The following is a 14,103-nucleotide window of genomic DNA, read 5'->3' on the forward strand; positions in this document are numbered from 1 at the left end:
CCTATTCATTCTCCTCATTGTACAAGCTCTTTCCATGCTTTCCCTACCTACTAGAGTTTACCTGTTGGAAATAGGTGCACAGCCCTTCGACAGCCTTGGGGCAGGCCAGCCCCAGCCAGTGAGCTAGCTCAGTTGGTCCTAACTGCCCTGATGCACCACTGGGCAATGAATCCAACCGGCACTTGACTCCACCTGTTAGGCACCTACAAGAAGCAGCAGCCAACAAGGAGAAAAAGAAGGTGTTCAGTTTTACTTGTTCTGCCCTTTTTTGGATTTTCCCACATGCCTCACTGTGCCCCACAACCCCCCCGGTGCCTCTGTGTAATGCAGTTGTCCAGATGCTATTAGCAACCACAGATGAGGAGACGTGTGTGCCAGTTGCGAGAGGAGACTGAAGGGAAGCTCAGGCTGCACCAGAAAATAACACCACCTAGGATTTGACCAGTTGCTGGAAGCTGCAGGAGGGAGACAGTGCTGTTTCCCTGTTTGTGGGCTTCCCAAAGGCACCTGGTTGGCCACGGTGGGAGCAGGATGCTGGACTAGATGGGCCACTGCCTGACCCAGCATATTCTTATAGTTATTGGCACTGTGGCATTCTGAGCAGAGCCACCACTTCAGCCACCATGCCGTGGTACTCCCATCCTCACCACCCACTTGAGCTACTGACTTTCTGCTGCCAATGACTCATGCCCCTCAGGGAAGGACCATAGCCCAACGGCAGAGCACATGGTTTGCATGCAGAAGGTCCCAGGTTCCATCTCCGTTGTCTCCATGTCAGGTTGGGAAAGACCCCTCCTATCTGAAATCCTGGAGAGCACCTGCCAGTCAACCGGGCCGATACTGAGCTGGATGGAGCGAACGGAAGCTTCCAGCCCCAGCCCTCCAGTCTTCATTATGAAGCTGCTTTAGGCCACAGGTTCATTTACTCCAGCACTATGTACTCTGGCTGGAAGCGGCTCCCCGGGATCTCAGGTACCTCTACTACCTGATCCTTCTAATTGGAGATGCTGGGGCTTGAACCTGAAACCTTCTGCATTTAAAGCATGCCCTCTGCAAGTCAGTGATGGCCCCTTCTCTCTATTTCCACCTCATACCAGTTCCTGGTCTTCTAGCACTAGTGTTCCAGGGGAGACCAGTTGCAGGGTATGAACAATGGGCGAGAGGGCTGTTGCCTTCACCCCCTGCTGTGGATTTCCTGCAACAGGGGTCGGGAGCCTGCAGCCCTCCAATAAGGATGGATTAATCTGTTCAGTTTCTTTCAGTTTCCAGTGTTCCCAGTCTTAAAATTCAGTTCTCCACAATCCTGCAGCAGTTGCGAAAATCCTCATGAAAATCTTGTAAGTGCACATTTCTCCTAATGAAACACATTTTTGTGTGCAGTTTTGACAAATACACACTTTTTTTTGGTAAGCAATTCCTCCCAAATAGAATGCACTTTTTGGTCTTATTTTCACTAATACATGCCTTTTTCTGCACGCTTCGCAATATATGCATTTTTTGTATGCCATGTTTGGTTGGGGAAGTGTATCACAAAATTTGCAGATGTGTGAATTTCAAAGTACAGCTGTGTTTCAGATAGCTTATTGTTTTGGATAACAGCTGGTATAGCACAGTGGGGAGGAGAGCCTGGCTGGGAGTACAGAGTCTGTGAGTTCAAATCCCCGCTTTGTCTCCTGGGTGTCAAGGGCCAGCTAAAGTTCACCCCCACAGTGAGTGGCTCAGGTGTTACATGCCCCTACTGCCTGGGCAGCCGTGGGCAAGCTGCATAGTCCCAAGGAGCCCAGTTGCCCCCCAGCTGGCAGTTGCGGACCAGGAAGGGTCTGGCTTTTGCAGCTGTGGCAAGCTGAGCAGGCCCTAGCCAGCTGGGGAGGACTAGCCTCAGAGGGAGGCAATGCGAAACCCCCTCTGAATACCGCTTACCATGAAATCCCTATTCATAGGGGCGCCATAAGTCAGGATCGACTTGAAGGCAGTCCATTTCCATTGTTTTGGATAATGCGAATCACATAAGTTCACCTTTAAATGCGAACCGAATGGAATTTCTCCCTCCAGATATTGCTGGATTCCATCTCTCATCAGCCCCAGCCAGCATGGCCAGTGATCAGGGGTGATGCAAGTTGTAGTCCAGCCACATCTGGAGGGCTCCAAGGGCTCCATCCCTTTCCTAGAGCCACCCCGCTGGCCGCTGTGGAAAACAGGATGCTTCAGTGGACTGGTTGGACCCTTCTTCCGATCCGGCAGGGCTCTTCTTACAGTCTCTCACCTGGCCTTTCGTAGTACCTTGCCCAATTCCCAGATGCGTGGTTCCAGGGCCACTCTCAGGCGCCCCACGACGGTGACTGGAAGGTTGCCCACAAACTCACATTCCGTGGCAGGGATCCCCAGGGCTCTGGTTGAAAGAGGAGAGGGCGAGAGGCACAGGAGAGGAGAGAAGGAAACAAGTCTAAGTAGCACATTGAGGCTCGCCAAACAAGAGGAGGAATTTCCCACCAACTTGCGTCTAGGGCCAATGCTGTAGATACACCACCCGTGCACAAACAGCCTGATCGTCTCTCCCAGGTATTAACTGTCAGGAACTCCAACCAGCAGCCTTGAGGCTTTTTTCCTGCTAGGGCAAAATCCATCTGGTTTTGCCTGCTGCTTCCTGTTGTCCTGGCTATAGCCATACAGTGTTCTCCAGTTGCCCCCCTCAAACCCTCCAGGTCCAAATCCTCACAGTCCCTGGGCCTGGTTCCAAAACCATTTAAACAGCAGCTCAGAGGTGTCCACGCTCTGGGAAAAACAGGAGTGGAGGCCTCTTGATCCCGACTGTGTTATATCCAGAGCTGTAGCATCAGGGTTGTGTCTTGATTTGACCCCCTCTCCTCGACTGTCACTGCCACTGCCTCTCTTCTTTGCATGGCTTCTTCGGTCACATCCACATCATCCATTTAAAACACACATAGCTTCACCCCAAAGAACCTGGGAACTGTAGTTTGTTAAGGGTGCTGGGCATTGTGGCTCTGCGAGGGGTAAATTGCCATTCCCAGGATTCTTGGGGTGGAGGCCATGTGCTTTAAATGTATGGTGTGGATTCAACCTTCCTTGGAACCAAATCTGTACCTCCAGCCAGAGGGAGAGGTGACAGCAACTGCTGTTCCTCCTCTGCATGCCTATTGCTGCCTGCTCAGTAAGGCAGACAAATGTGTGAGGAGTGATTCCTTTATTGAGGCAGTCCCTGTCCTCTGAAACTCTCTGCCTGTTGACATTAGGCAGGCAACCTCACTATACTGTTTGAGTTGACTGCTGAAAACTTGTCTGTTTTAGGAAGCTAATCCAGTTATGCCCATTTTAGATGTTTTATTGGTTTTACCCTTGCTTTTAATAATGTATTTATTTAATTGATTTATACACCGCTTGCTTAAAAAAAAACCCTTAAGCATTTTAAAGTAAAAAACATAAAATCACAGGATCAAAATACTGAAACAAGCCACTGAGCAGGGCAGCTTCCAACAGTGATGTGTAACATTTGACTCCTGCAGCAAGATCCAATAGCACAATGATACCTGAAGGTTTTCCACAGTGGCACCACCCCAGTAGCTACGAAGGCTCTACCCTCTCCACACTTACTTGGCCATCACTTTCTGCACGTTATTCGCATACAGCGTGGGGTTCACAGCCTCTTCGGCGCTGGGCTGATAAACTGGGAGGAACTGAAAATAATAGGAAGAATTATGAGAAAGAATAGGAAGAACTTTCTCCTGCTGCAGGAATGCAGTACGGTTGGCGGTTGCAAAGACCCAGAAGCCCCCCGCCCCAATAAAATTCAAGATTTTCCCCTATAGGTTCCTTCCACCCTCTTCCAGGACTCCTTCCCCCCATTATATTTCCAGTGGGGCAAAAACAGAAATTTTAGGAAGCCCTGAAAAAAACTCCTATGCAATATTTTTATTTATTATTTTATTTCTTTATTAAATTTACACCCCACCCTTTCTCCCAGAAGGAGCCCAGGTTGGCAATTTTTTTCTTCTGGAATGAGTGAAATGCCTTTCAAAGATGAGGTTTTGCTCACTCAGAATGTCTACCATGAAGCTTTTTATGTAAGGGGGTCTTCGCCAGATGCTGTTGGATCCCAACTCCCATCAGCCCCAGCCTGCCAGGCCAGGGGTCAGGGATGGAGCAGTAGTCCAGCAACATCTAGAGAACATTGTGTTGGCTGCCCCATTATCTACAGGGTCAGAGAATGGTAACTCCTGTGCATACCGTCTGTAGGCCAAACCACTCAACAAGATGCATTTGGGCACCTAGAAGGTACTGCCATCTGCATGAGAGATGCATACCCTGTTTTCATTTTCTTGTGAATTGCTGCTTGTCTTCTACCAGTGATCTTTGATCTAGTTTGGAGATACTAGGCGCAAGTATCCTGCGTATGCTGTCATTTTGCTTCTGAAAAACTAAGGCAGTCCTATGGCCACTTGCTTGGGTGTAAGCTCTACTGAACAGAGTGGGCCTTGCCTCTGACTAAGCATCCTTAGGATTGCTCTGTAAATTGCCAACTAAGTTATATATGATGTATTTTATGCTGTTAAAGCAGAAAATGAGTTTACCTTTGTTAAGAAAGAAAGTATTGCTTATTTCAATTGGCCCCAACATTTCCATTGCCTTTTCTCCAGGGGTGGGAGGACTTTCCCCCTACAGCTTCAGATTTTCAGAAATCCCCATCTTTGGATATGATAGAAGAGTTATGTCATGTGGGGAGAAGTGAGGGATGTTGAAAAGCTTCTACAGACACTCTCAAAAATGGAGTAGGTGGCTAGTGGAAATCTGAATCTGAAGTTAGGATTTTGAATCTGAATCCGGCAGAGTCTGGATAATTTGAGACTTTGCATTAGGAAGTATGGCAAGGCAAGTCAACAGAGGGCGCTGTGGTGCAAAAAAAGAAAGAAAAAGACTTTTTACCTCTACTTCCACAGTAGTGCAGGGCTGAGATGCTGTTAGCCAGATCACTTTTAACCTGAAAGGGATAACAGAAGGTGACACTTGGCTACAAACTGAGCTTCCGTTGGCCTGCAGATTAAGCACACCCACCCAACCCATTAATGCACACAACCCGGTGTTCCCAATCCCACCCATTCCCATGTCAATTACTCACACTCCGGGTCCTCTCCATGCCCATGTTGTTGAATCCTGCAAAGAAAAAAAGCACTTTATTATATTTAGGGAGGCTTGTACAATCCCCAATTCAAGTGCAAAGATTTTTGTGTGTGTGTGTGAGTGTAGGAGCTGGAATAGGGTCTTCAGCTGTCTCGCTATTCCCACTCTTAGGAACGTAGGAAACTGTCTTATGCTGATCCAGGCTGCTGGTCAATCTAGCTCAGTGTTTCAAACAGGAGTCTTTCCCTGCCCTATCTGGCTGGTGACGCCAGGGATTGAACCTGGGACCTTTTGCATGCAAAGCATGCTCCTCACCACTGAACTATGCCCCTTCACTAAAGTTCCTATAGACTCACCAGAGAGTTTGGGTATCGAATGAGGACCGGCTGGACAGGGACACCAGATATGAAGGCACCTGAGAACAAAGAACACACACCCTCAAGGTTTGCTCCAGTATCCTGTGGCTAATGGCTCCAGGTCAGTGGGGCAGTGAAATCCACTCTGGGTTTTAATCCAAAATGTATAATTAATTAATTAATTAAATTTATATCCTGCCCTTTCTCCATTTCAGTAGGAGTCCATTTCAAGGAGCTGTCTAAGATGCTGAAATCTGAGCTGCGTACTAATGGTAGGACAAAATTCTGCCTCCATCTTGAAAGTAGGGGGAACTTTTCTGTTTTTTATTTATTTAATTATTTATTTATTTTGGAGAGCTCTCCCAAAATATTTTGGGGACCATTATTTTCTTACCTTAGTTAACTTTACAAGGTGATTGGGGGTCCCCCCCTTTTTCTGGACTTACTAAAGAGCTTTGTGTCTCTCCGTAGCTTTCCAGTCTGACATTTCCCATTGTGCTCAGGGAAACATGGTTTCCATGGGCATTTAAGGTGATGCTTCCATGGGAGTTCCCACGGAGAGCTGTGAGGCTCTATTTTAAATGCAAAAGGGGGTTCTTTGCCCTCTTTGTAGCATTAACTAAGGCAAGGGCAGCCCCCTCCCTGAAAATTTTGGGAAGCTTTTCCTGCCCTCCAAACTTCAGCTGTATTTTCTTTTTACCCTCACCCTTTTCACCTAAATCAGGCTGTTCTCCCAGTGTTTGGCTGAAGATTTGCATAGCACTGGCTGGCTATCCCTTGTGTCAGTCACAAAGGGTTGCCTCCCCTATTCTTCAGAATAGGACTGCATGAAGTGCTGATTGCCTGGCTCTTCTGTCAGTCACAAAGCCAACATCCTCCATTCTCTGAACAGTTTTCAAAGTGTTTAAAAATAACGTTAAAAACACACACACATCAAGAAATTAAGAACAAAAGAAGAGCTTGCTGGATGAGGCCAATGGCCCATCTAGTCCAGCGCCCTGTTCTCACATGGGAAGCTCGCAAGCAGGACCTGAGCGCAAGAGCACTCTCCCCTCCTGCGGTTTCCAGCAATTGGTATTCAGAAGCATACTGCGGTCAACCTTGGAGACAGAACACAGCCATCATGGCTAGCAGCCACTGACAGCCCTATCCTCCATGGATTTGTCTAATTCTCTTTGAAAGCTGTCCAAGTTGGTGGCCATCGCTGCCTCCTGTGGGAACGAATTCTACAGTCTAATTATTTTATTTATTTATTTAAAATATTTCTATCCCACCCTTCTACCCTATAATAGGCCACTCAGGGCGGCTGACAATAAAATTGAGCACATACATAAAATTGTACACAATAAAAATCACAAAAACATTAAAATAAATTAAAATCCATAAAATGCAATTAAAATACATAAAATAATACACACACACACACATATATGCATATATAGGGAGTGGTACTGAAGGGACTATTGAGATAAAAATTAACATAGAAGGCATAAAATCAGTGTCAGGCTCTACCTTCAGTCCCTCCCAAAGGCTCTCAAGATTGTTTTCAGAAGTCTCCGGAAAACCATCAGGGAGGGAGCAGAGCGGGCTTCTTGGGGTAGGGTATTCCAAAGCTTGGGGGTGACAGCTGAAAAGGCTCTCTCCCGCGTGCCTGTCAGTCTAACATCTTTCACTCCAGGCACGCAGAGGAGACCCGAGGCAGATGATCTTAAATCCCAGGCAGGTACATATGGGCATAAGCAGTCCCTCAGGTACATTGGTCCAAGGCCGTTTAGGGCTTTAAAGGTCAGAACCAGCACTTTGAATTGGGCCCGGAAACAAATTAGGAGCCAGTGGAGTCGATAAAGCATAGGGGTGATGCGCTCCCTGCACTGTGCTCCAGTTAACATTCTGGCTGCTGCATTTTGAACCAACTGTAATTTCTGAACTGTTTTCAAAGGCAGCCCCACATAGAGTGCGTCACAGTAATCAAGCCTCGATGTCACCAATGCATGTGTCACTGTGGCCAAGTCAACTGCTTTAACTTAATGAACATTTAATCAGATGAAAATGACAGGCAGAAGGAAAAAAAGGGAACGATTATCTGAAGTATACGGAGATAGGAGAACAGGGAGAGGCAACTGGATCCACACGTCCATGTGCCTTTAAAGCAGGGTTGGGGAATCTTTTTGTAGGCCAAGGGCCTCATTTCCTCCTGGGCAACCTTCTGAGGGCCAAATGTCAGTGGTAGGCAGGGCCAGAGGCAAAAACAGGTGGAGCAATGAATGTGGAATTAACCTTTGTACAGTCAGCTAGTTTATATAGCTCACACACCCCTCTCTGTCTTCCATCCAGGCAAGTAAGGCGAGGCTTGTGCACACAACCTACATTTAAAGTATATTTCCCCCACCCCAAGAATCCTGAGAACTGTAATTTATTCCTCACAGAGCTAAAATTCCCAGCGCCCTCAATAAACTACAGTTCCCAGGATTAATTTTTTTATGGGGGGAGGGGGAAACCATCTGCTTTAAATGTGCTTTAAATGTACAGTGTATACACAGCAGTTCAGCCAGGCAAAAACCACTTGGGTGTGATGCAGGGCCAGTGAGGAATGTGGTCTGGGGAGAGTTCCAAGAGCCAGGCAGAGAGGTCTGGAGGACCACATTCAGGCCCTGTGCCGAGGTTTTCCATTCCTGCTTTACAAATGTGTGTAGAAGAGTATATGTGTGTGTGTGAGAGAGACACACACGGAGGCAGTCTCAGCGAAACCTCCCTGCACCCACTTCTGTTCAGAAGCCTCTCTGTACAAACCCTCATGCTCTCCTACCTGGTTTAAACTTCAGTAAGGCTTTCTTGTTTGAGCAGGTTCCCTCTGGGAAAAAAAGGACCTGAAAGCAAGTGAGAGAGAAAGAGGGCAAACAGAGTAAAGAGGGTGTGCCATAACTCAGGGTCCCAAACCGCCAGCCGTGGCTCCCGCAGACATCTTACTTGCGGCCATTTCCCCCGAGAAGTTGCCCGCCTCTTCACTTCCTCCACCACCTTCTTGCGAGAGGCCGGATCGTGGCGGGAGACCAGGATAGCCTGGTTGAACCTCAGCAGGGCTGGTGGGGACGGACAAGAAAGAGAAGTGGGACTGGGAAGCGCAGGGCAGTCATGTGAGCTTCTCTCAGTTGTCACCAAGCACCCCAATCCTGGTAACCACAGGAACTGGCCTGAAAAAACTCTCCCTAAATTTTATTTATTATTTATTTCTTACATCTGTATAGGACTTTTTCCTCTCAGGAGCTCAAAGTGGTGTACATGGTTCTCCCCTTCCCATTTCATCCCTGTGAGGTAGGTTAGTGCCCTATTTCCCAACAGTCTTATTTTATTTCATCTAAGATTACATAACCACCTTTGATTACAAAGCCCCAGGGCAGATCACAACAACACAGGCCCTATCTGCACTATACATTTAAAGCGCTATGATAATCAATCGAAACTGTGCACTGAGAAAACCTGAATTCTGAATCCCACACTCATATGGCTGATTAAACACACTGACACAGATCTGCCTAATTTCTGCTTGTACCATGGAACAGCAAAATGCTTTGGAGGGCACCCGGACACAATCCTCCATCCTTGACTCCTGGAACTCCTATGCAGCACCCACTCTGGATTTCATAGCCCACATGTTTCCAAACCTGTCTTCACAACCATGAGGTCTAGAAACGTACAGATTTTGCTTTAAAAAAAAGAGTCCATAATTCTGTTCCCAGTGCAAAATTCTGTGCTGGTGAGACACACTTGTGTGGGATGCATACATCCCCTGCGTCCTCACCATGGCATGTCACCAGAACAGGAACAGAGAAGATGCATTGCTCTAAGAAGACTGCACAGCCATCTCTTCCCACCACCCATGATTTGCTGTTTGCAAGGCTACCCCATCCCTTCCGTCCAGCCCCCACCCCCACTATGCTGGAGTTGCTCACCTCCAATGACTGGCACATGGAGGTTCTCTGTGCGAGAGACCACTTTGGGGAGGTCACAGGGCAGCAGGATGATGGGGTCAAAGAAAGTCGAGTGAGGAGCCGCCACCAGGATGGGAGCTTCGAGCCGCGACGCCCTTTGACCTCGAACTCGTATCCGCATAAATCCTAGCAGGAAGAACATCAGGCGGCTAAGGAAGTAGACAGAACCGTGGGAAACTGTGCTGAAAAGGGGAGAGAAATGGGAGGGGGGACAAAAGAAAGGGGCATTAGGACAGCCAGATACAGCAGGGCCCAAAGATCGACCCAGAGAGCTGTGCCCACTACTTACTTTCTCCAACCAGAGAACGGCTCTTGAAGGGTCTCCTCCGGCAGGCCGACCACTTGGAGCAGAGCAAAGGGCCAGATGAGAAACAGGACCACAAAGGCCAATGCGACACGGATTGGAGCTAGCACGGCCCCCAGCACGTAGAACTGCAAAGACACAAAGTCAGAGAGAGGCACATCATAAGAAGGCAACCCAACCCAGTCCCTTCGGCTATTCTGTGTGTTTTTAAAAGGCGAATATAAAATCATTAAGGCTGGAGGGGACACCAGGAGACCATAAACAGCAACCCTAGGTCAGCCTCTCTTCCTGCAAGTAGAACACCATATCAGGGATAGCCATCAAATTGGAATTAGTAATCATAAAATAAATGTGAATGCAGAGAAGAAGGTGCAAAGAATAAAAATCAACGGGAGGCATCCTCAAACACTTTTGAATGTATTTATTCAAGAATTTCAGTGCTACCTTTCAAAACACAAAAGTTTCACCAAGGAGGCTCAGAATGAATTGTGTTTATTTTTTTTACAACATTTCTAAAACACGTCATTTTTTAAAGTCTCTAAGCGATACACAAAACCACAACATAAAAACAATAGAACTTCATAATAAAAACGGATACAGCCTGCAACTGGGCATAACAGTATTATAAAATCAGGAATTCAGAAATAACAGTAAGGAAAGTGTCTGCAGTCTCTCTCCGGGAGCCCACACGTTTGCTCGCTCACGGTTTGGCTTAGCATTATATGCACACTGTGACAAGCAGTTCCCCAGGCCCAGCTGGCTGACACCAGATGAGCCAAGGGGCAGGGGAAGGAGGGAAGGCCCAGACTGGCGTCAGGGTTGGTGGGCCACTCCTGAGCTGCTTGAGTCTCAGAAGCCACCCAAGGGTGCTGGGTGCGCCTGCTCAGCCCAGCTCAGGCCGCTGGACTCTTAACAAAGCCATCACTGTATCACTTTGCCAGCCTTCTGTGCTCAGCATGCCAAATGCAATTATTTCTAATAATATATCCTGCTCTGACATCCAGCCAGGCTAATCACATGTACTCTGCAGGGACCCCCAACTCCGCTCTGCATGTATTCCAGCCCGGGTGACACTGTAGTATCTGCCAAGGCACATCCTAGGCATTCACTGCCCTGATAGTTAGCAATGCCTGTCCTGCTTTCATCTGCCTCTTTAGAACCTAATAATGACTGGATTTAAAGACATCCTCCTCTTTGACCTGGTTCAGTGTTTGCTGACAAAGAGCCACCCATTGAGTCTCACGCCAACTCACAGTCTACATTTATGTCTCCAGTGGCAGCTAGCAGATCCAACTCAGTGGGGCAGTGGAATCCACTCTGTTTTTAGTCTAAACTTTCAAGGTGCAGCTCCTTGACAGTTCGGACTAAAACCCAGACCAGATTCCACTGCCCCACTCACATCGAGTCATCAGCTGCCACTAGTATTTACCTTTAAGAGTAAGTGAATCCACATTGCACACAGAGAAGCTGAATTCTGAAATCTGACTTTAATTATTCAGTTTAAGCAATGTTTTAAAGATCCCTGTTTATCTTGAACATGTATTCTGCATCTGCTTTCTTTCTCCCCTCCCCTCAACCAGCTTGTAATATGTCAGCAGCCACACAGGCTAAAGTGTATCTGTAAACCCTTAAGGTCTAGAAACATTTTTCCATTTAACAACAAACATTAAAGCAGAGATTCTCAAGATGTTGAATCTGCTATGCCAAACAGCAAATGCCACATTTTTGTGACACAATAATGGACCTAACAAATACCAATACATTCCTGCTTTCAGTGAATTTAGTGTATGTACATGTGAATGTAGAGTCCCCAGCTATACGGGAAATTTAAGAATGCTGCAAAACTGGATTTTGCGTTTCTGCAAGAACATACTGAAGGGAGATAATAGGCACCATTTATTAACAAAATACATTTTTTTAAAAAAAGATTTCTTGATTCATATATAAATGCAGATTTAACTGATTTACAGTACAGTCCTATATGTGTTTACTCAGAAGCATGCTTGAGTGTGTCAAATAGGGCTTAAATCTAGAAATCCTATGCAAACTTACTTGAGAGTAAAACCCCACTGAGCAGAGTGGAAAGTCTTTAATTTAATTTTATTATTACATTTATATCTCACCTTTCCTTTAAGGAGTGGAAGGTGGTGTACAAAAATGGTTCTCCTCTCCAAATTTTATCCTCACAATAACGTGTGAGGTAGGTTAGGCTGAGACAGTGATTGACCCAAAGTCACCCAGTGAGCTTCTTGGCTGAGCAGGGATTTGAACCCTGGTCGCCCAAGTCCCTGTCCAAACTTCTAACCACTACACCACAGTGGCTCTGTACTTATGTCTGAATAAACGCTTAGGATTGCACTAGAATCCACCAATTAAAGCCACAATCCCATGCACATTTACTTGGGAATGTCCCATTGAACCGAATGGGGCCCCTCCAGACATGCTGTGGGTGTATCCTGCAACATGTCATTGATACAATAACAGTGCATTAGTGGTGGATTTATACCAGACTGTCCACACATCATTTCACTTTATTATTAATTGTTCTGTGATACTTCCCTAGTGTTATCACATTGCCAGCTGGAGGGGCACTCTTGTGCTACAACACAACAAAAGCAGGCCAAAAAAATACCCCCCACCAGAACATTTGTGCTATGGAAAGTTACAGGATTTCAACAGAAAGTTACAGAATATGCTTGGACTGGAAACGAAACTTTATATCCACCCTGAAACGTTTGCAGGTGCAAATGCAAGATTATGTACAATCATCCTGATACCATCCTGAGCACAAATCATCATGAATGCACTGTAAGGGTCTAGAGACAAACTTACTTCTGTGAAAACACATGTTGGACTGAACTACCAGCAGCCATTAATAATAATAACAAAATAATAATAATGTTGAAAATGACAGTATAGTTTTCACTTTGTTCACATATACAGAGACTCTCTTTGTTTTGATGGTAGTTCTTTGTAGTTCCTTGTTCCCTGTAAACCTGCAGCTGGAAGGCAGGATGACTGAAGGAGCTATGTGTTTTTCTGCATTGCACTGAAGACAGGGATGCCACTACATTAGGTAATTTGTGTACAAGCCTCCTTCCTCCTCCAGGGCCTGGGAGCCATCCTATCCTAGGCAGTGCTTTGGATGGCAGCAGGGTGAACGCACAGCCAAAAAACACCTTGGCTTATTTTTTTTTAACCACAGCTGATCACCCATCTGAACAGGTGAGCTGGTTTTAAGTGGGAACACATCTTTAGATGGCTGCAACATTCAAAACGGCTCTCGCAGCATGCATGTTTGTCCCCCATCAAGGTGTCCAGTGCAGACACGCATGGGAGTGGGGGGAGAGCTGTGACCTTTCTCTGCAGAAGCAGCGGCTATCCCTTTCTGGAAGGACTGGATTAGACTGGAGGCGCTTCCTGACTGTTGCTGTTTTGCAGGTGGGAAAATTTGGGCTGTGCAGTTAAGCGGATTTTGGAGCACAACACACCCGCTTCCCCAAAAGATCTGACTTTTTGTTACAAGGAAAATGACAGGGAAATGCAGTGGATGCAACACCATCTAGCCTCCCCACAAGCCAATCAGAGTGAATGCCGATTCAATAGCCAACGTCATCTAATCTCCCAGCAAACAAAGGGGAGATCCTTCTCAGGCTCCTGCCTTTGAGTTACTATGGGGTGAGACTTGGGGTGGGCGATGCCCCAGGCAAGCGCCTTCTTGTTTGTGGCACCCTTCTTGTAGAATTCCCTGCCTCTGGAGGTGCATCATAAGCATCTCATTTTTGCCATTTGCTGAAGATGTCTCTCTCCAGGCATTTGGGTCCCTTTGATGTCACTGTTGCACTGAACTTCAAAACCCAGAGTTGGTGGACTCCTGTCTGCTGGTTAGTTAGATGGCCCTTGATAATGCATTATCTTGCTTCCGCTTCAAGGTTTACAAAATAACTTCAATAGCTTCAACCTATGATCTTACTTGCTGTTGCAGTTCTTTATTTTCCATTTTGCTTGTGAAGTGCTCTGCGATCTTGAACGAAGGGTTGCATATACAAATGGAAAATAAAATAAAAATAGATGTTCTGCATTTGGAGGTGCAACTATAGCATCAACGTCAATTGCAACACACACACACACCCTGACCCAATTTGGATCGGGACTCTGGTGGGGAGGAATGGTTAACGCTTAGCCTCCCACCACCACCATTGTAATCTTGATCCAGATTGGACACTCTTGCACCTCCTATTTGCACCTGCAGCAGCAATGGGAGCTTTCTTCCTGATGCTGCTCCCCACCAGTCTGGATCAGGACCACAGCAGGGAGCAAA

At 46.6% G+C, this 14,103-nt stretch overlaps 1 protein-coding gene across 4 annotated transcripts in view; it reads right to left on the reverse strand.

Moving 5' to 3' along the window:
* LPCAT4 (lysophosphatidylcholine acyltransferase 4) overlaps positions 1-14,103 on the reverse strand; it is a 29,015-nt gene that overhangs the window by 4,695 nt on the left and 10,217 nt on the right. For 2 of the 4 annotated variants that reach the window (XM_061588213.1, XM_061588215.1), the window contains exons 2-12: positions 13,756-13,806; positions 9,768-9,910; positions 9,440-9,660; positions 8,457-8,569; positions 8,296-8,356; positions 5,490-5,548; positions 5,132-5,166; positions 4,939-4,993; positions 3,610-3,692; positions 2,264-2,389; positions 62-203 (exon numbers count right to left, since the gene is read on the reverse strand). In XM_061588213.1, coding sequence (XP_061444197.1) covers positions 62-203; positions 2,264-2,389; positions 3,610-3,692; positions 4,939-4,993; positions 5,132-5,166; positions 5,490-5,548; positions 8,296-8,356; positions 8,457-8,569; positions 9,440-9,660; positions 9,768-9,910; positions 13,756-13,806 — 1,089 coding nt within the window. Of the gene's footprint in view, positions 1-61; positions 204-2,263; positions 2,390-3,609; positions 3,693-4,938; positions 4,994-5,131; positions 5,167-5,489; positions 5,549-8,295; positions 8,357-8,456; positions 8,570-9,439; positions 9,661-9,767; positions 9,911-13,755; positions 13,807-14,103 lie in introns of those variants that run through there. The other 2 variants (XM_061588214.1, XM_061588216.1) reach the window with 2 other exon arrangements.

Source organism: Rhineura floridana, chromosome 11, assembly GCF_030035675.1.
Source record: "Rhineura floridana isolate rRhiFlo1 chromosome 11, rRhiFlo1.hap2, whole genome shotgun sequence".
NCBI classification, from domain to species: domain Eukaryota; kingdom Metazoa; phylum Chordata; class Lepidosauria; order Squamata; family Rhineuridae; genus Rhineura; species Rhineura floridana.